Here is a 20,711-nt window from a genome sequence, read left to right as displayed (position 1 = left end):
AAATACACTGAAATATACTGAAATACACTGAAAATACACTGAAATACACTGAAATACACTGAAATATACTGAAATACACTGAAAATACACTGAAATACACTGAAATACACTGAAATATACTGAAATACACTGAAAATACACTGAAATACACTGAAATACACTGAAAATACACTGAAATATACAGAAATACACTGAAAATACACTGAAATACACTGAAATATACAGAAATACACTGAAAATACACTGAAATACACTGAAATATACTGAAATACACTGAAATACACTGAAATACACTGAAAATACATTACACAGTTAATTTTTAAAACGTGGCACATACAGATTGAAAAGAGATCAATGGAGGTTTATTGCTTAATCTCTGATTTCATCAGGAACATACGTGTGCGTGCACACACACACACACACACACACACACACACACACACACACAGAGTTAAGCTGTTATTTCACGTCCTGTTTATAGATTCAAAATGTAATTTATACTCTTTAGCAAAGATTGAATAAATGGAGATCATGTTGACATTTTGACCTCTATCAACACAGTCACTGATGTCTGTGTGTGTGTGTGTGTGTGTGTGTGTGTGTGTGTGTGTGTGTGTTATTGCCAATCGTTCTCAATCACTCAGCCGCTCTCCGACATCACAGCATCACAGATTACAGCTCTGTCTTTGCCGCCTGATTGCGTGAAGTGAAGGTTATTTTGCTCTCAACACCCAAACAATGCATCACTCTGCTGTCTCCGTCACACACACACACACACACAAACACACACACACACACACACACACACACACACACACACACACACACACACACACACACACACAGAGCAGTGTAGGGAGGAATACAGTAAGTCAGCATCATTACACTAATATAGCTGGCAGTTAATACTAATTAGACTTTCTACATGTTATTCTATAGGGTGTGTGTGTGTGTGTGTGTGTGTGTGTGTGTGTGCAGTACAGTGCAGAGTCAGGATGAAAGCTTCTTTCTTTTCATTCATCCATCACTTCACTCATTTTCTGTCAGACGAGGGAAGGATGGAAGGATAGAAGGATGGAAGGATAGAAGGGTGGAAGGATGGTGTAAACAGTCAAAGGGTGGAGGGAAGAAAAGAGGCAGGAGGACAGAGGAAGGATAAGAGTACTGAAAAGAAGACTGGAGAAGAGGAGAAGATAGATGGACGCCTCATTAGAGGACAGGTAGAGGAGCAGCTGGATGGATGGTGTTTCCAGGGACTGACCCTGTTCCTTAACGACTTGTGGACCTCCAGTCTCCCTCCTCCTGCCGTTCTCCTCCATCCATCCTTATTCTCCGTCTGCGAGCAGAAAGGTAATGATTCTTGTCTTCCGAGGACACCGGCTCCTCCATTTGTCGTCTCTCCATCCATTCCTCACTCCCCGTGTTGTGCTTCATGGGCAGTGTCGTACGAGCCTCGTGTTCTTCAGCGTTTAACCCTCTGAAACCCGTGTTCATGAGCTCAGAGTATAATTAACGAAGACAAGAAACTTTCAGAAAACCGGTGCACTGACGCAGCAACAGGAAACCAAGCAGCTGATTGGAAACAAGTCGAGGACGCTGAGAGTCCTCCCTGCCGCCCTTCTTTACAGACTCTGTCCTCCACGTCCACTCGTCTGCAGAAGCATCGTTGATGTTGTCCTCTGCTGACAGTCGTCTCACAGTCCTCAGCAGCACACACATCTCCTCCAGGATCAGTGGACTTTAGTCCTGCAGCCTCGAGGACCTGGGCTGAGTCCCCTCTCAGGTTTAATGTCCTCCCATCTGGACCCTGAGACAAACCCTGGATCTGCTGACGAGCTGGGTTTAGCAGATTTGGCGGTGCCCTCTCTGCTGATCATTTTCATCTGTGTGCTCCATGGAAACACAAGTATTCTGGGTATTTTGTGCAGTAACTGAAGGTCATTGACGTCCTCGTTGGTGATGAGGAGCCAGTGATCAGTCTGACCGTTATGTTCCACATGATGCTTAGTGAAAAACTCAGAAATTCAGCTCAAATATTGGTTGAAAAATGACTGAAAAGATGAACCTGTTGCCAAAATAGCTGCAATTAATTTTATGAGCTTTCAACAACAAAATGCACAAATGTTTGAGCAACAGTTCCAATATGATTGGATGAGATATGATATGATGTAACCTTATTGATCCCACGACAGGGAAATGATTGATAATCGACTAAAAACACGTTAAATTATTGACCAGCACTCACTGTCACATATCTTACTTTCATTTTCACTGCAGACGAACCATAAGATGAAAACACACACACACGCGCACACACACACATTTCCACTGATTCTGCATTAATTCGACCTCTTCTGAGGACGTCGTGCTTGATTGACATCCGTCTCATTTCCTGTTGGCGTTGTTGGATTTGGTGGGGCGGGACCGTCGTGATCCTCACGCAGAGATGGAGTCATGTGATCCTGAACTGAGAGCCAATCAGCCGCGACAGTCAGAAACACTTTGTGACGACACATTTCATAAACAACATAAATGTCATAAAAGCTCCACAAACCTTTCCTCTGTAACATCCACCTTTTTTACACTCAGGATCAGTATTCCGCTCGCTCGTTAACCATCTGCACCACACACACACACACACACACACACACACACACACACACACACACACACACACACACACACACACACACAGGTACAGGAAGAGCAGTGAGGGGGAAGGAAGCACAGTGACAAGACAATGGATGGGAAGAAAGTGTCATGGCCTCTTTTTGTCCCTCTGGAGGTTCAGTGGAGGGACAATGTGAGATGGATGAAAAACAGGAAGGACGAGTGACTTCGACAGTCAGCTGACACCTCCAGTCACATGATCTGTCTTTGTGCCACCTGAGCTGAGGCTTGACAGACTTTAGATAAAAGATCGCTGATGGTGTTGTACATTAAATGTAGGTCTCCACGTCACTGACTGCTCTCATGTCAGTGAGGTCAGCACGAAGCTGCAGCCTGATGGTGATTGTCTTGAAGGGGGGGACGCAGCTGGAGTTTGTCCAGAGTTTGAAAATCCACTGTCCAACACTTGACTGAAAAGTCTTTATTGTCGCGTGTGTTGTTGGCTGAATCTTTACACAAACAGAGCAGTAAACAGTACACTTGGAGAGAGCCATGCTAGCTGTTTCCCCCCGTTTCCAGTCTTTATGCTAAGCTAGGCTAATTTCCTCAGTTTCAGCTTTGTGCTCACGCACAGGTTGAAGACTGGCGTCGATCATCTCTCAGAAAGCAAAATGTTTGACTCTTCCTTTCATGCTGAGCTTCTCTGTCGAGGTTGAGCGTCTCTTTCTTCACGTCTTTGATCATAAATAAAATAATGAGTATTGTTCCTCAGCTTTCTTTTCAGACACACTGTTTGTGTCTGTTGTGATGACGCTCAGCCTCACAGCCGGCTGACCCAGTCGTCATCTCTCAGTGGTGATTTTAAAGAAATATTAATCATCTCCCGACACAGTGTGAGTACTGACGGAGCGCGGCGGCCTCCACCTCCGTGATGACTCAGCATTGTGTCTAATGGAAAGCTTTTAGCTGCCTTTACATCCTCCCACTACTTACAGGACATAAACGCACAGATTCTCGCAGTAACAGACCGGCAGCAGCAGCAAGGCTTTCATCCGACTCCACAAACGTCTCTCCAGCGTCCACCGCTCGCTTTCTCTGCCTCTTATGTGTCTTTCTGTCCACCTGTCCTCCCGTCCGTCTCTCCGTCCGTCGGCCCAGATGTATTCATGTTTTCATATCTGCTCTGATGTATTCATGTCTTCATATCTGCTCTCTGTCTCTCTGATTGTCTCGCACCTCCTCCTCCTCCTCCTCATCTTCGCTCTCTTTTCCGTCTTTTTGTCTCACCTCCAAGTGGTCACACAGCACAGACGACGTCTTGTGTTTCCAACAAGCATGTCAGGACTAAAAGCTTTGCCGAGGGCTCGGCGCCGCGCGCTTAATGATTTATTGAGCGTCCACAGACTGAGGTGTTGGGTGGCGTTTGATTGGTTGAGGGGTTTGGCTAATGACAGCGGTGAACCGACGCTTTGTGTGTCTTCCCTCCTGCTATGAGGCTAATCACTAGAGATGAGCAACACTCCCGACGTTTCATCAGCGCCGATAATCGCTGCCTCTCGCCATCTGTGCAGAAAATAATTTATTCAACCTGCAAACGTAACTCTTAACTTCTGCTGTTTTTCAGCGCTTTCTCCTGCCGCTAACACCTGTTGTCATTCATACCGATAAAAGGGACGGCGCGCTGACTAATGAGCTTTTATCATCTGAACGAATGTCATCAGAGTTTTTGCTCATTTGGGGAAGTTGAACTGAAGGGTCTTTCATTCAGATTCCCTCCCAGCGTTTCTCAGTTACTTCAGCATGTAAACGCACCGCTGAAGACACACAAAGCCACGTCCTCTAACTGTCTCCTCTGTTTCTCCTGCAGGCAGCATAAAGGGGGCCACCATCGTGGACGCTCTGGACACCCTCTACATCATGGAAATGTTCGAGGAGTTCGACACCGCCACGGAGTGGGTGGAGAAGAACCTCGACTTTAACGTGGTAAGGAAGCGTGTGGCGAGCGCCTTGTGACGATCAGATGGATCGATGCTGCAGGAGCCTCGACCCTCCGCCATAAGCCACAGTGCAGTCGATAGAGACTTGAGTTATTGATCCCCGTGGTGGAGAGGAGCCTCGAAAGACCAGCCCCTCTCCCGTTAGCATTAGCATGTGTTAGTTAATGGGGATTTAATGTGAAACACCCTTGAAGGTTAGGTGATAATGTCAGCCATGATGTAATTGAAGACAACGAGAGGTAAGAGCTGTGGAGGTGGAATCATTCAGCAGCTCAGGCTTCAGGTGAAGACACAGATGCTTCAAGTCAGCTGTTTGTAGTTTGTCGCCTGGCTCTGAGTTTTAGATGCTGTTCACATGTCGGCGTCCTGCATCTCACACGCTCCAATTCAACATATCATACCAGTAAATGAAAGCAGCTAAATGGCGTAAATCCCAAATCCAGATCAGCACCTGTCCCACTGAGATTTGGCCAAATCCGTCACATTTTCTGAGACGTGGCTGACAGACGGACAGCAGCGAAGACATCGTCTGCTCACGGCTTACATGTCTTCTGAGGAGGGAACAGCTTGTCAGAAAGTGTTGGATCAGAGCGAAGCTGGGTGGGATGTTTACTGTCAATACGACGACTTTCAGGCTTTACAGGACGAGGCAGTGTTTGCTGGAGTCTGCGTCAGGAAGCCGAAGACAAATCTGTCCACAATGTGTCTGCAGTGTGAAGAATGTCAAAGCGTCCTGACGTCCCACAGGACAATAAACCACAGTCTTCTCATTAAAACACCAAGAAAGCCTGAAAGCTTCTTGCCAAGGACGAAGGCTGACACACAGGACTCCCACGGCCCGTAAACCTTTCATTTTAAGCTCAGGAAATAGATGAAAGGATGAAACTACAGCTGCTTGATGCTGACGCGTTGTTTCATCTGGACTCTGATTGGCTGTGATTCAGGCGAGCACTTTGTCTCTGTGTGACGACCTAATGTAACAGTGTTTAAATAAACTTTATTCAGACGTGACGAGGCATACAGGAAGGAGTGTGTGTGTGTGTGTGTGTGTGTGTGTGTGTGTGTGTGCGTGCGTGCGTGCGTGCGTGCGTGCGTGCGTGCATGCATGCGTGTGTGTATTGACTCTGATTCCTCTTCCACAAAGTTAGCAATCGAACCCAGAGGCAAAGAGCCTGAAAGACGTCCGATGAATCCATACGCAGATCTCCACCGATTACTGTTTACTTGCCACTGCGAACAAACACACACACACACACACACACACACACACACACACACACACACACACACACACACACACACACACACACACACACACACACATCAATGACTCAGACAGGCAGATGGTTAAGTGCAGCAACATCAAGGCCTTTTCCATCCTATTGCTGATGGTAAACAACACACACACACACACACACACGCACACACACACGCACACACACACACTTGAACTGAGCAACCAAATTAAAAATCGACAAATAACGAGAAACATGAGCAGAAGAAAGAAAGGGAGGCACACAGGAAGAGTTCGATTCCTTCCACTTATCCACCCGGCAGTGATTGAGTGTGTTTTCCTGCATGTGTGTGTGGGCAAACACTCGTAACAGTGTGTCACAGGACTTCCTGTGTGAGCTGCTGAGCCTTTGCACACACACACAGATCACAGGCCGTCACACTGGAGGTGACTGAAAGGTGCAGATTAGCATAAAGGATGGTCCGGCTTAATGAGGAATGCTGATTCATCAGATTTAAGCGCTGCAGACAAAACCTTTTGGGCTTTTATTAGCTGCTAACTGACAGCACGAGCGATACTTTCATGAAATGTGGAGCAGGTTTCCATCAGACAATGTAATGAGAGATGAGGACACGTGAGGGACTGATGAGCTTAAGGACATGTGGACATGTCTGTGGGTGAGACACACACTCTGTCCTTTGATGTCCGCCTCCATCCTCATTATAACGTCCCCGTTAAGAGCTCCTCATTAAGGTGAGGCTGTAAACATGGCTGCTCACAGACATCAGCTCAGGCATCTCTGGACTGAACAGCGTCTGCCTGACGTGATCCAAACATCGAGCTCTTCTTCAGATCAGCTTTAATCCTCTTCATCCCAAACTGTGGATGTTCAGTTTCACCTCATTCAGCTCGTGGAGGATTTTGCACACCTGACTTTCCAGTGCTACGACAATCCTCTGTGCATAATCCTGCCTGATTTTCTGTGTTTACCTGCAGCCGAGCTGTCAGTCTCACAGCGTGGAGCCCGTTGTCTTCTGATCTGCTGCCTCTGCTGCTCCGTGCGTTCTGCATGTGCTTTCGAATAGGTGTTTTAATGGGAAGGCACTCACTGTGAACCCAGTGGGAAGCTTCAGGGTGTCTGTTTAGGATCGTTTAGGTTTGCTAATCTTTCTGAAATTTCATTTTCTAACAATACATTCACACGTTTCTCCTCACTCACTCCAGATGTTTGTCTGATGGATGACGTGGACTCACCGAGCATGGGCTGACGTCACGTCTCGTGAACAATAAACTTCTGTGACTCAAGTCTTTAAATTCCAAGTCTTTAAACTTAGAAATGTGCCATTGCACCACGCAGGTACAGTCACCTGTTTTCAGGTAACTTCAGAGACACAGAGGATAAGAAGAGACAGACAAGAGAGGACAAAGGTTCGGTCGATGACGGAGGTTGTTTGAGCCTCGTGAATCCAGCAGTGATGACAGCAGCCAGGACGTAACAGATGGACAGTCCAAACACACCTGCTGTGTTTACGCAACACGTCCGCATCGATGTTACTGTCCCGAAGCAAAGAAGAAGAGTTGTGGCGGCTCTGAATCGTCGGCACACGGCGGCGGCCGGTTTTCTAACTGCTGTGTAAACTGTTTTCTGCGGAGCTGTGGGCTCCACACCAATGCTCTGTGCCCTCTCAGTGCCACAGGAGCTGCTGGCTCAGGACTAAAATGTGCAACAGCCGTCAAGGTCCAAAAATATGATGTTGTGGGAGGTTTTTACTAGAATTTACTGAATTGAATTGATCTGCTCTGTGAACTCAAAGCCAGAGGAAACTCAGTCAGCACTATTCAGCGCGGCCCGTTTTCTGGAAGCATCTTTCTTGTAATAATGATTAATAATTCATAATTTTGTCACACTTTTTAACTTAAGTTAATCAAACACAGTCATCATGTTTCCGTCGCTGTTTCTACGCACATTTTCAAGCGTTGCGTTCGAAGACGTTGGAGGTTCGACCGGCGCTCTTTTCATGACATCATGACTCTTCTTCAAGCTGAGAGCCGGTGATACGGCGGATCGTTTGTAGCCTGATGGAGGACGAGTCGTGAGGTTTGTGGTGACTAACGTGACGTGTGTGACGCTGCATTCGTTGTCTGGTATGTGTCAGTTAATCTCTACGTCCCCAGTCTGTGGTAGAAACAGTACCTGCAGTGACATCAGCATCGCTCTCGGCTATTTTAAGTGCGCTGAATGAAACAGCGTTTGGTCTGCATCACAAACCTGAGAAAATGTGAGTGCGGCTCCGACAGCTCACTCAGAGTCCCGCTGCAGCAGCCACACAGGTCACTGCCATTTATTTCTACACAAGCAGTTAAGCAGCACTTTGAAATCTATTTAAAGACAAAGGGCGAGAGCGCGGGGTTCACAGCCCTCCTGAGACTCCCTCTATCTGAAACACAGTGTATGATGGGAAAAGGAAACGTTTCCTGTCATAGAGAAGCGTCTGAAGTTTGAGCTTTGGAGCAGCAGTTAACACACAAAGATCATCAGATCCACTCTGATCTCCAGAGGTCTGCTCGCATCGACTCGTCCTGCTGATGTCATAATTAGCTCTGTGCTGGGAAAAGGCGGCGCTCGGTCAGTTTCACGCGTCCTCTGCAGCGGCTTTAACGCTGCAGACCAGGAGACGTGACTCCTCGCCTGCCGGCTTGGTCAGGAGAGAGATGACGTCTGCTGACTCGGAGGGTCATCGTCCTGAAGGGGAGCGAGAGAGGAGCGTTTGCTCAAAGTTCATGTTCAGAACTGGAAAAACAAGCTGAAACATTTCTATGACAGGATGTTTGGCTCTCGAGCTTTAAGCTGCTCTGCTGATAGACAGCAGGCGGCAGGAACACACGTTATTGTGCTTCTGCCTCTCAGGCGCCTGAGCGTTTTGGAGGAAACGATGAAATTTTAATTAGGATGAATTAGCCACACAATCTAAGTCCTCCATCATTCAGACTGGGGACAAATGACGGGACACATCATTTGTTTTTCCACGGCAGAGTCTATTGTCCTCTCTGTGGCTGACAGCAGTGACTTATGAGAGCTGTCAGTCAGGCACAGAAAATTCATCTGACTCAGGACTCTGTTCATAGAGACGTGACGAGAGCGGGACGGAGAGACGGCGCTTCATTGTTCTGCTGCAGAGACAGGCGGCTTCACAAACTGCACTTTCTCTTATTATTCATCCCATTTTGTCTGCAAAAGTGTTTCCAGGGACTTATTTTTTAACTTTGGAGCCGATGAAGTCCTTCACTGCGCTGTGACAGAATGAAATGAGAGTGCCCGGCCGGAGGCCTTATGCTTTATTTATCAGGCCAGATAATATGTAGCTACAGAGTTTGCTGCATTCACATGTTAGCACAGCTTTGATGGCATGCTAACATGTCCACCTGCACCACCACCTGTCTGTAGTTCAGCCCCTGATGAAATTTCATGGCAGTCCATCTAAAAGTGTTGAGATATTTCATCCAGGATGAAGTGACCGCCCTGCGTTCCTGCAGTCAGAATCCAGCTCCACACTCCAAACACCCACAGTGCATTATAACTGTTCAAATCTTCCACAGGTATCCACTTCTCCACTCACCCCGAGCACATGCATAATGCACACGCCGAGCGCAGAGCTAAAACGATGCTAAATGAGCCGCGTCCTCGGTGCACTTCAGCGGCTCGTCTTCGTCATCATTGGCTCTCCTCACGCTCTCTTCTTTGTCCCCGTTGCAGAACGCGGAGGTGTCTGTGTTCGAGGTGAACATCCGGTTTGTTGGAGGTCTGCTGTCTGCCTACTACCTGTCTGGGAAAGAGGTAAGGAACACACTTAAGCCTCCTGTGGTGTTTCCTCACGCTGCTCCTGCAGTGACAGAGGCCTCGAGGAGGCGTCCTGCTGCCTGCTGGTCGGCTGAGGAAACAGATGGTGCTGAGCAGATGATGGATGGTGGAGATGAGTGGGTGAATGAGAGCTTTTATATGCTCATAGTATTTCTTAATATGCCCTCTAAGAGCTGGTACAGATAAGTGGATCCCGGTAGCGAGTGCCAAGGTAAGTTCACCTGTGAGGGTTAAACACACTGTGGCTGACCTGAGGATGGTCTGAATGTTGTTCTGCGTGGATGAAGGATGCAGCGGTGTTATCCATGCATCAGACCGGGCCTTTTGTTCTGCACAGCTCCGTCCTGAGTGTTAGTAAGAACAGCAGTGAGCCTCAGGTCGCCTACAAGGCGCCTCCGGTACAGAAAACAGCCATTTTTCACAGCTGTACTTTTAAGAGTCTCTTTTCATCGGTGACAGGGAAGAGAAAGGTGGTGTTTCCATCAGCCTTGGGACGCAGAGTATGTTCTGAAGTGCTGAAGAATGATTGTCCAGGCTTGCTTTATTCAGAAAAATGAGAGGAGAGCGATTCCACAAGGTTGCTGGCTTTACTCACGTCCTGCTGTGTCTGATGCACGTGTGAAAGTGTTTAGTGACAAGAGGCTGTGAATCGACGTTACACTCAGGTCGTGTTCAACTCTGACATTTTCTGTTCAACCCACTTTTCCTCAGTATCTTCTCTCCTCTCTCATAACTACACGCCTCAGTGTCTTAATGAACGTCACAGGATGAATCACTCCACAAATCACCTGCTCAAAGCCTGGTAAAACCTGCCAAACACATCTCTGAAAGCAGAAAGGTTTCAGTGTTCATGTCTCTGTCTGGACTGATGCCACTTTGATGCACAAATACAAGCTAACACAGCATCTTAAATGAGGTGGTGCAGGTCAGACTGGGAGCGCTCTGGAAACAAAACCCGTTTCCAAACACAATGAGCATTTCAGCGCTTTAACACTCAGAGAGTCGAGTGAACGCCGCGTCTCATTTGTCAGGTGCTGGATGTTTGGGTTATGGCTGAAAATAAGAAATAATTACACAAACAGAAAGAGTAATTATTACTTAGAGAACACCAAAGCAAAGATGTAAAATGAAAAGAAGAGGTTCAAAGGATCTTCACACGACTCTACGGCTCGTCAGCTTTTCTGTTGACGCCTGACAGCTTAAATATTAAATATCTTGTTTATTCATCAGTTCGTCAGAGAAAGACAATGTAACAAGACTCATAGAGGTTAATCCTTTTAAGCAACTAACGAATACGACAATTAATGTGAGGATTATTTTCAGGATTTAGATTTTCTAGAAAGTGTCAGAAAGAAGTGAACAGTTACAGCATCAGAACTCCCTGACGATCAAGGATGAATGACATGAAGAGAAAGAAGAACAGTTGAAAGCTGGGACGAAGACTCCTTTTCATGCGAGTCTGGAAAACGTGCAGAAAGATGAATCTGTTTTCAGATCAACGGCTCGATGTGAAGGACTGTTGGTTGCTTTATCAACATGAGATGAAGCCCCACATTGGTTGGCCCAGCAGCCAATCACAGCGAGCTGCTCCGGTGGAGACGGCAGCTCGCCGATCGCCTGAACTGATCGAGTGACTCCATCGTTCCTCAGCAGTCACTCTGAGCTCCATTTCTTCCTAATGAGAGTCACTCAGTTCAAGACTCCTTCAGGGGTCCCTCTGCTTCAGCTGCAGGTCAGGGCCCCCTGACGATGGGGGGGCCGATGGATGGCTGTTAATGGACAACATGACTGAATGTTGCTGCTGAAGGACTGTTGATGTTGGACTGAGAGGTGCAGGGTGGACACTGAAGGGGGCGCTGGGACTAAAGACCAAACCACATCAGTGCCTGCTGGGTCCAGTGAAGGACAACTGGGAGCTGTACTGGAGTTAATCCAGCTCGCACTGGCAATCTCATGTAGCTTGATCCTTTATTGTGAAATGAAATCAGTGAGTCTGCAAATGGTCAGAAAAAGGGAAAAATGCTCATCACAGTTTCTTAAATGTCTTCAGTCGACCTCCAGAAGTCAGAGACACTCTGTCTGCAGTCACACAGGTCAAAGAAAAGGTGGAGCTGAGGAAAGTTTGACGTCGTTCAATGGACTTGTTGTCTCTAACAGAGTAAGACATCCCCAAGAAGAGTCTGACAATGTCCTGAATGGAGATTTATGATGAGGCTTTAAATTAAGAATGACTGTCTTTATTATTTCCTGATGTTATTTTGTGTTGTAAACCAGGATTTAAGTTGAGATTCCTCTGATCTTCACTGTGCAGAAGTTATGCATGAATGAGGATTAATAAGATGTCTTAATCTGAGATGTCACATGATGCCTTTCTGTGTTTTTAGAGGAGCGCTCCAGTTTCCACTTTTCTCTGCTGAACTGATCAGAGCTCTGCAGATAAAGTGGATTAAGCTGCATGTGCACACTGATATTTTTATAAGTAAATGGACTAATTGAGCAGTGGTCAGGCGTTATGTAACTCCCCGTGTGGAGTATCTGAACCTGACCCTCAGAGAAGATGTCGAACCTCAAACCAGAGAGCTCAGAGCAGAGAGGCCGTCAGCTACAAAGGTGAGACTGCGACCTCACAGACTCTTCCTCCCCTCGACGTCCTCTGCATCCTGCGGCTCGCTGTCTGAATTGGAAAATGGATTCATTGCAGATACGAGGCTTTGTTCATATTAGGCCCACTCACAGTCCTCCTCTCAGCCAACATTAACAGGAGCTTCTGTGGATGGCATCGCAGCGTGAGCCTGACGAGCCCTGTCCTCATCATTTTTCTATCATGTCCTCACATAAACATCACAAACATACTACGCAGAGTGGAAATAAGTCTTCAGCACCAGCATCTTGTCATTGAGGCTGAGACCAGGCTTCACGTTCACTCATAACACTGATAGAGAAATCATAACGTTCTGATCCTTTAAAAAACGTTACGTGCAATAAAGTGGAGTGACAGGAAAACACAGCATGGAAGCACCAAACCAGCTGCTTCCACTGATTAATTCTACCTGTGCTGATTAGAATCACCTGGATTTCTGCCTGTCGGGACGTTCGTCCTTAAACTCTTTGAAAGCATCACCCGCCTCTGAATGCAGCTCTGTGCGCTAACATATAAACGTGTGGTTTCTGTGGTATTACATCCCACAAGTGAATGAGTGAATGGATTATGACTGGAACATGTTTGGAGTATTTAAATGACTAAAACATCTCAGCTTCTTAAAGAAAAGACGAGAATTACTGATTGCAGGCGCTAACACTGTGAACAGTTAAAATGTCCTCATACGTTCATTGTGTTGTTAAACAGGAGTTAGAGCTGAAGCTCTGAAAGGGTTTGAAGTGTTTTTAGGCTTCAGAGCTGAAAGTAAAATGTGTTGAAGCGTAGCTGCTGACCGTGTTCGACGAGCTTGAAGGTTTGTCAGTTTGTGTGAAGCTCTGAAAGCAGCTGAAGTGTCTTTTAAAGAGGTGAGAGGTGAAAGCAGTGGACGCATCAGCGCTGCTCATTTGAACTGCTTTCACTGTCGTTTTTGCTTCAGCTTACAGTTTCACTGCTTTCAGTGTTTGCACACCAGCTGAAATCCCACATTCAGATCTGATTTATCCGACACTCGTGTGGTTTCCTTAGCTGGACGTCAGAGTTTGAGCTCCATCATCACTTTAATTGTGGCTGAATGTGGGAAATGAGGAGCTGTTGGGTTGAGGAGGATGATGAGTGGTCAGAGGGTGGTGGAGAGGGAGGTGTTAGAGAGCGACAGAAGGAGCAGGGAGAGCAGAGGAGTCGCTCCGTCACTCCCTGTTGGTCTCAGTCTGGCTCCGACTCAAAGAGACCTGAGCCTTTGATGAAAATTTGATCAGTAAAAGTACAGCTGGTCCTGGCTGCGTGCACCCTACTGGCAGGCTTTTAACGCCGCCGCCTGCATACAGATCACAGCGTGCAGCCTCATCCACCAAGAAAGGGAGGAAGAGGAGGACGGGAGGAAGGAGGGGAGAAGCGTGGAGAGATCAACAAAGTAGAAGGCTTCCAGTCCTCCCGCTAATCAAAGCTAAGTGCTTCAAGGAGGGGAGGACAGAGGAAGGACGGACTGCAGCGGGAACGAGAGAGGAAGACGAGGAGGAAGGAAGCGTGGAGGAAGATGCTGATGAGGAAAATAAGAGGAGAGACCTGAAAGAGGTGCAGAGGAAGGTGATGATTGATGGAGGAAATGACCAGAAGACATTTGAAGCGATGGAAGGCAGAAAATGGAGAGACAGAAGACGCTTTCTCACAGCTCTGTGTTCAACTCGTCTTCACTGTTTCACTGTAGCATGCGAGAAATCAACTGAACTGTTTTATTCTCAGGAGAAATTAAATGATACTCCTGCCAACGGACGTCAGTCACACTCTGACTTCAACCAGCTGCTGCTCGACAGAAGAGCAGAATTCATATTATTTCTTCTGTTCTGAGCTGATCCTGGAGCTGTTCCATCAGCCACAGTCCATTTTCCAGTTGTGAGAGCATTGCATTGTGGGGGAATTGTAGACAAGAGCACAAAGAAAAATCAAGGTTTTTAGCATGCGTGCACCTCCCCAGTGTGAACAAACGGACTAACCCTCAGAGAGTCAGTGCGTCGCATGGGTTCAGGAAGCAGCCAGAACAGAAACCAGGGATTAAGAGAAATGAAAATAATAAAGGAATTAAATGAAGACCGCGAAAGGGACGGAGGTCAGGACATTAGAAGACGAAAATGTTCTTACTCAGGTTCGGATGGACAGAAGAAGGAGAGTAAGGAGGGAAGAAACGTGTCTGAAGAGCAGAAGCAGTAAATGTCGACCTCTTGGTGAAGTGATGTTAGTGCGACCTGTGTGTGTGCAGCACAGTCCACAGGTGAACAGGTGGACTGGTGACAGGTGAGAGGATCAGGATTGGGTATGAAAGGGCGTCCTGGAAAGACTCAGTCGTTCACAGAGGATGGAGCGAGTTCACCACTTTGTGAACGCATGAGGAGGAACACTGTGTGTAATCATGACAAAATCAATGAAGTCATCGAGGTGATTATAATGTGTAAGAGTCAAATTAGAGCGAGCCATCAAGTCCTTGTGTGAAGATCTGCTTTTGAAATTTGCTCTTCATCATTGAAAGAGGACGTTTTCATCCTCTCCAAAGCCTCATCCTGGACCGATTATAATGAACGGCAATGATGGTGCTTGATTGTGATGAAAACTAATCCCAATCTCCTTTAGTTGTGTCTGACAGAGTAATCTGGTGATGCAGGGATGAGTGTCCCAGCTGCCTCTGTCATCCTTTAGAGCGGCTCAGATTAAAGTGAGTATCCTGTCAGTGGAAGCCAAAGCAGACTCTCAGGTGTCTCGACCACCTCCATGAGACACACACTGCAGAGGAAGAGGAAGAGGAAGGCTCGTTTGTTAGCTCTCAGTGTGAAGGCAGCACATGAGAAGACAAAGCTGAATGGCTGGATCATTTGCTGGTTGTACGCTGTAAGAAATGAGGGGCAGGAGCCACCGTCCTCTGAGGTCTGCAGTTCAGCCAAAGCAAACACGAGCTGAGCTGTGGGAGTGAGCCGTGGAGAGGGCGTCTAACAAACTGATGCTGATTTCAGTTCACAGTTTGAACCCTCGGCCGTGTTTCTGGCAGCGCTGCTGTGGAGGGATTTGTCCAGCTCTGACGTCTCTCACTAAGTTAACCGTGCAGAAAACAGGCGCATGGAGACGCATTGTTACTGCCGCTCTGCCGTTCAGACGGGTGACCTTTGGTGACGCCACCTCCCTCTGGTGACCGGCGGCGGCGTTTGTCTGGAGGAACCGAAACGGCCTCACTGCTGGACGACAGCGCAGGTCCGGGTTTGACTGGTCTGGCTTGGCACGGTTTGGTTGTTAGCTGAGCTTCTGGTTCCTGTTGCCGGGCCTCTGTGATGTCTGATCGATGAGAAGGCTCGAGCCCGGCTCAGGACGCCGCTGCACCGCTTTGCCAGTCGCTAATCGAGCGGCCTCTGTTAAGACTGCTTCTCCCGAGCAGATTCACAAACATCAGCACGCTCTGATCTGCGATCGGACGAGCGTTCATCCTGCAGCTCCACGCTCAGCCTGCATACCAAATCGTACAATTACTGATGACAGATACTGTTTGAAGTAGGCCGTGAGCGGACCACGATAGAGGTCCTTGAAGCTCTCAGACTGCTGTGGATTCAGTCTTAGTGTGCGTTCACATTCATTCCTGCTGCCGTCATGCAGACTTTGTGATTAGCCTCCATCACTGTCAGGCCTGTATCATGTTTGTGACTAATTACAGGTTATTGCTCAGAACAAACTGGGCTTTCCTCAGCCGTTTTCCTCCCTCTGTTACTGAAACGTCAGTGTTAATCAGAAAATGATCTCATGTTGTTTTTCCATCATCACTTCTGTCCATTCCCCATCTTTCTCTGCAGAGAAAAGTATTCACTCTGGATAAATATTATCTTGTTCAGCAGAGAAAACTTATCTCTGTTCCCAGTGGCCACAGAGCCAAAGCCTCCTAATATCTCATGTTATGACAGTGATTACGAGCAGTGTATCAGTCTGATAGGACAGAAATGCAGCGTTAGACGGGAGATATGCTGAGATCAAGGCAGACAAACCAAGAGGCTCTTGGAGTGATGTTTGGAGACAGTGGGACGCGGAGGTGTGCATAACTTTGTGAGGTGTTGCTCCGCCTCACGGCTGACAGGGCGCTAACCCGAACAGCTGCTCATAAATCACATTATCAGGCTCCTTTACTTCTTCGTCTCACACCTTCTCCTGACAGCTTTGTGGAAGTGCCAGTTGGATGTCCAATAACAACTTGATGTCCACTAGAACAAGACCTTTCACACTGAGCTGGACTAAGTCCCTGTTAGCCTCGAGCTAACAGCCCCCAGAGGACTGACTGAGCCCCTCTTCTGTCCAGAGGGAGCTTTGTGATGACGAGTGTGAGCCGGCACCAGAACCAATCGATCACATGTTTAATGTCCTCAGTGCTCGTCAGCAGTTCAAATGTTGCAGTGTGATTCATCATCCACTGTTAGCCCTCAGTGTAATGAGCAATGAATAAAATTAGGTTAAGACAGCTCTGGGCCTTCTCTGGCCTGGCACTGGGGTTAGCTCATGGCTAAGAAGCACGAGTGTGAACAGCCTTAATGTGACATTTCACTAAATAAGGCTGAGAGCCGGTCTCTCCGGTCCACGCTGATCTGCGTCCGCTTCACTCGCTCCAGCTCGTTCTGGCTCTGCATGGAGGTGCTAAAAATACCCTCAACCAGCAGCCCTCCAGAGCGACATGATGATGTTCTTGATGAGCGAGAAGCATGACTAAACAGGAACTAAAACAGGAACTCAAACTGTGTGCGACTTCTCCAGAGTACCCTGGAGAACTGCGTCAAATGCAATTACAGGAGGAAATGTGGTGTCTGACATGCTGAAACATGTGCGCTTCAGTCATTTGTTCTCCATTAACACGTGCCACACTGTAATTAGACAGAGCCAAAAACAAATGTCTGTGCGCCCACTCAAACCACATGTGGAGGTGGAGAAGACACAGGAGCGCAGGAGGAGCTGTGTGGAGAATAACAAACGAGATGGGTGGAGGAGTTATCCGAGAGGCGTGAAGAGACGGGATGGGCTCCGTCTTTTAGCCAGTAGCTCAGATAATGGAAAAGCCAGCAGAAAGAGGAGGCGTAGAGGTGCGGCGTATCGCAGCAGCAGGATGGCTGGCATGAGAAAATGCTTTTACATCGAGGACAGACAGAGTGAGTCAGTGAAACGAAGATTGACTGAGACAGGAAGCTGCAGGCCAATGGCAGGCCGGCTTGTCCTCGGCGTCCAGCATCTGTGCAGCGCTTGAAGGAAGTCCAGTGTCCTGCTCGACAGCACTTTGATTCTCACCGCCGAACGTACGTAAATGTCTTCTGCACGGCTCACATGCGACCTGATGGTGGGAGGACGGAGACATGAGGGACGGCCTGATGATGGACGCAGTGTGGAGTGGACACCTCCAGGCAGAATCACACAAACTGGCATGTGACACACACATCCATGAACAAAGAGGTCAAGGGCAACGCACGCTGACAGCCCGCCTCCCGAGACGGCTGTCCAATCAGACGCTTGTCAAGTGTGATATACACACACACACACACACACACACACACACACACACACACACACACACACACACACACAGCTCTCTATTTACTCCACTCCAGTGTGCAGCCGGAGCAGAGAGGAGCAGGGTGGAAGTCTTCCTCGCAGTGTGCAGTGTGTTGTTCTCGGTGTGTGTCTCAGTGGACGGACGGAGCTCAGATAGGGCTCGGGTTTGATTCCCGTTGGGGCCCGTCATGCTAAATATACACGCAGGCCTGGACTGAAGGTTACTAGCATCCACCAAACGGTGGAGTCTGGTATGACTACTGTTCCCTGTGGATGTGCAGGCGTCAGGTCTTTAGCTGTGAAGACAGTTTAATCCAGGTGTAAAGTGCAGTGAAAGAGCGAGAACGTCATCCAAAGACAGAGGAAAAATGGAAATGAGCTCAGGTTTCGTGGTAAATCCCTGACTCGACTGGTTGACAGCAGACCGTCTGCAGCGTCTCAGACACACTGTCGGTGTGATTGCACGTGAAATAAATGATGATTTGTGCGTCTGCGTTCTCTGAAGCCCGAACAGTTATTCCTTTAATCTGTTGGTCAGTGGATTAGTAACAGTTTGGACGGCTGATTCACGTCAGGTCATTTCCTGAGACCAGTGCTGATCGTTACAGCCTCTGGTTACAGCCTCTGGTTACAGCCTCTGGTTACAGCCTCTGGTTACAGCCTCTGGTTACAGCCTCTGGTTACCTCTGGACTGAGGAGACTGAGATGAGCTTTTCTCACCTTAACATTTTACACGCAGAACGAGTTGTACAGAAAAACAGAATGACCCTCCCACCCCCCCACAGTGATGTAATCCCATCACCGACCTCTCGCCTGCGCCGGCGACCGCGGACAGGTGAGCCGTGAACACATGCTGTGTTTCGGCGTGTTGGGCGGAGCTGCAGACGGTCGCGGCTTCCTTCCTGAGGAAATCCTCGTTCACTCAGAGAGAAAATTGACTTTGGGATGGAGAGAGAAAAACAGCCGCCCCCGTCCCTTTTCCCCTTTCGGCCATCTCGTTTATCCTCCTGCTGTGCTGCTGCCCAAGTAAAGCGCCTTACGCATCCACACACACACACACACGCACACACACACGCACACACACACGCGCACACACACACACCAAACAAAGGTTATTTACTTACCGTGGAGAATGAATTTTCTGGATATCTATCTTAATCTCAGTTTAGGCTGGTCTAATCTGTTCTGAGGAGAGAGAGCAGGGCTGCAGATGGAAGGAGGAGGATTGAGGACAGAGTGGAGGACACACTGTCACCGTCTCACGTTCGGAGGTCCATTTAGTTCCGTGTGGTCTGATTTTATCCAACAGTTATTTCATTAGAGTTTCATCAGAGTTGCTCAGCGTGTTTGGATAGAGCCACATATTAACCTGAAACAGCACACAGCGGTGCACTCACACCTTATCAGAGCACCATTAATCAGCTGCAGTTTGACGTCCAGCGTCCTGATTGAGGACAGGACTGTGATTTCCAACCTCTGACTCTTGGACTGATGCCGCTTCACTCTTGAGTGATTCACTCTAACTACTAACTGTATAACAGTGGGATCCTGTTTGCAGATCACAGTGTAAAACAGCAGGAACGATGCAGGAACACATAAATAAAACTCATGTTCATGAGGCTGTTGCCCCGGTGCATGATGGGAGGTTTCCCCACACGCCTTACTCGGGATGCTGCAGTAGAATTTGCTCATTTTAGGTCGACTCTGATACCTACAACAGAATGTTCACTGTGATTGTGAAAAAATGAGTTGAATTGTTTGACTCAGGTTTACGTAAACGTGCGACTTTAACTGTTTCTCCTCCAATCAGCTGCAGCGCTGAAGGTCCCACCTCAGTCGGAACAGAGGAAGTGTCTGGGAGTTTGTCGGCTAACATCACGTTTTCTGTGCCAGGAGTGCAAACACTGCAGTTAAAGATGATGAAAGATGAAATCAAACATTGATCAGGCTGATTGAAGACGTGAATGTTAGCCTGTGTCTGTGCCGTGAAGGCTCGTCTTTGCAGTGATGAAGAGCACAACGCTCACATCACGGCGGCTTCAGAGGGAGAATCCAGTCTAAAATAGAGCCTCCAGTGACTGGTAGAACTGGGAGAGGACAGAGGACGGCCTGCAGAGGCCAAAATGAACAAGTCGCTGTCAGGGTTTATTCTGCGCAACTAAACTTCAATGAAATATTAATGATGAAAAATGTCACTGTCAAAACCAGAGACCGTTTCCAGCGTGGACGCACGGAGAGCTGGGACGGTAAAAATAGATCAGTGTGATCATGTGGAAGCTGTTTAGCAATTTAAATGAAGATGTCAAATCACAATAGTTGTCCTTTATTTGCCTAAACGAATTAGATGAGAGAAAAGGATTGAAGCGAATGTTTGGAGTGTGTTTGTGAACGCACACGCACACGCACACGCACACGCACACGCACACGCACGGCGAGGGCGAAACGACTTGCAGGGCTTTAAAGCCGAGCACGTGTAACACGAGGCCGAGGCTGACTGACCAAAACACTTTAGATAAGAAACTCGGTTCAGTGAGCCAGTACATGGAGGAGAGGACGCACACACACACACGCACACACACACGCACACACACACACACCTGATATGGTAAAGGTCATGCAGATCTGAAATAATTGAATAATTGATTGGATCACTGATCTCACTGTAAAGGGAGCAGCAGCTAAACGGAGCGAGGCCTCACATCGTACGACGAGTGTGACAGAAACACCACAGCGAAGACAAAAGCAGAACATCCAGATGTTTGAAGGAACTAGTCCATCTGATCCGTCCTGCACCAGCTCGGGTGACCTGCACACACT

The 20,711-nt window shown here is 47.8% G+C and overlaps 1 protein-coding gene across 1 annotated transcript in view; it reads left to right on the top strand.

Moving 5' to 3' along the window:
• The window catches only part of man1a1 (mannosidase, alpha, class 1A, member 1), a 100,925-nt gene that overhangs the window by 43,173 nt on the left and 37,041 nt on the right, over positions 1-20,711 (top strand). Inside the window, exons 3-4 of the mRNA XM_070988128.1 lie at positions 4,478-4,593; positions 9,596-9,676. Coding sequence (XP_070844229.1) covers positions 4,478-4,593; positions 9,596-9,676 — 197 coding nt within the window. The remainder of the gene's footprint in view (positions 1-4,477; positions 4,594-9,595; positions 9,677-20,711) is intronic.

The sequence above is a fragment of the Chaetodon trifascialis genome, chromosome 19 (assembly GCF_039877785.1).
Source record: "Chaetodon trifascialis isolate fChaTrf1 chromosome 19, fChaTrf1.hap1, whole genome shotgun sequence".
Classification (NCBI taxonomy): domain Eukaryota; kingdom Metazoa; phylum Chordata; class Actinopteri; order Chaetodontiformes; family Chaetodontidae; genus Chaetodon; species Chaetodon trifascialis.
Note: the sequence above shows the minus strand (reverse complement) of the source record. Positions and strands in the feature narration are given on the sequence as shown.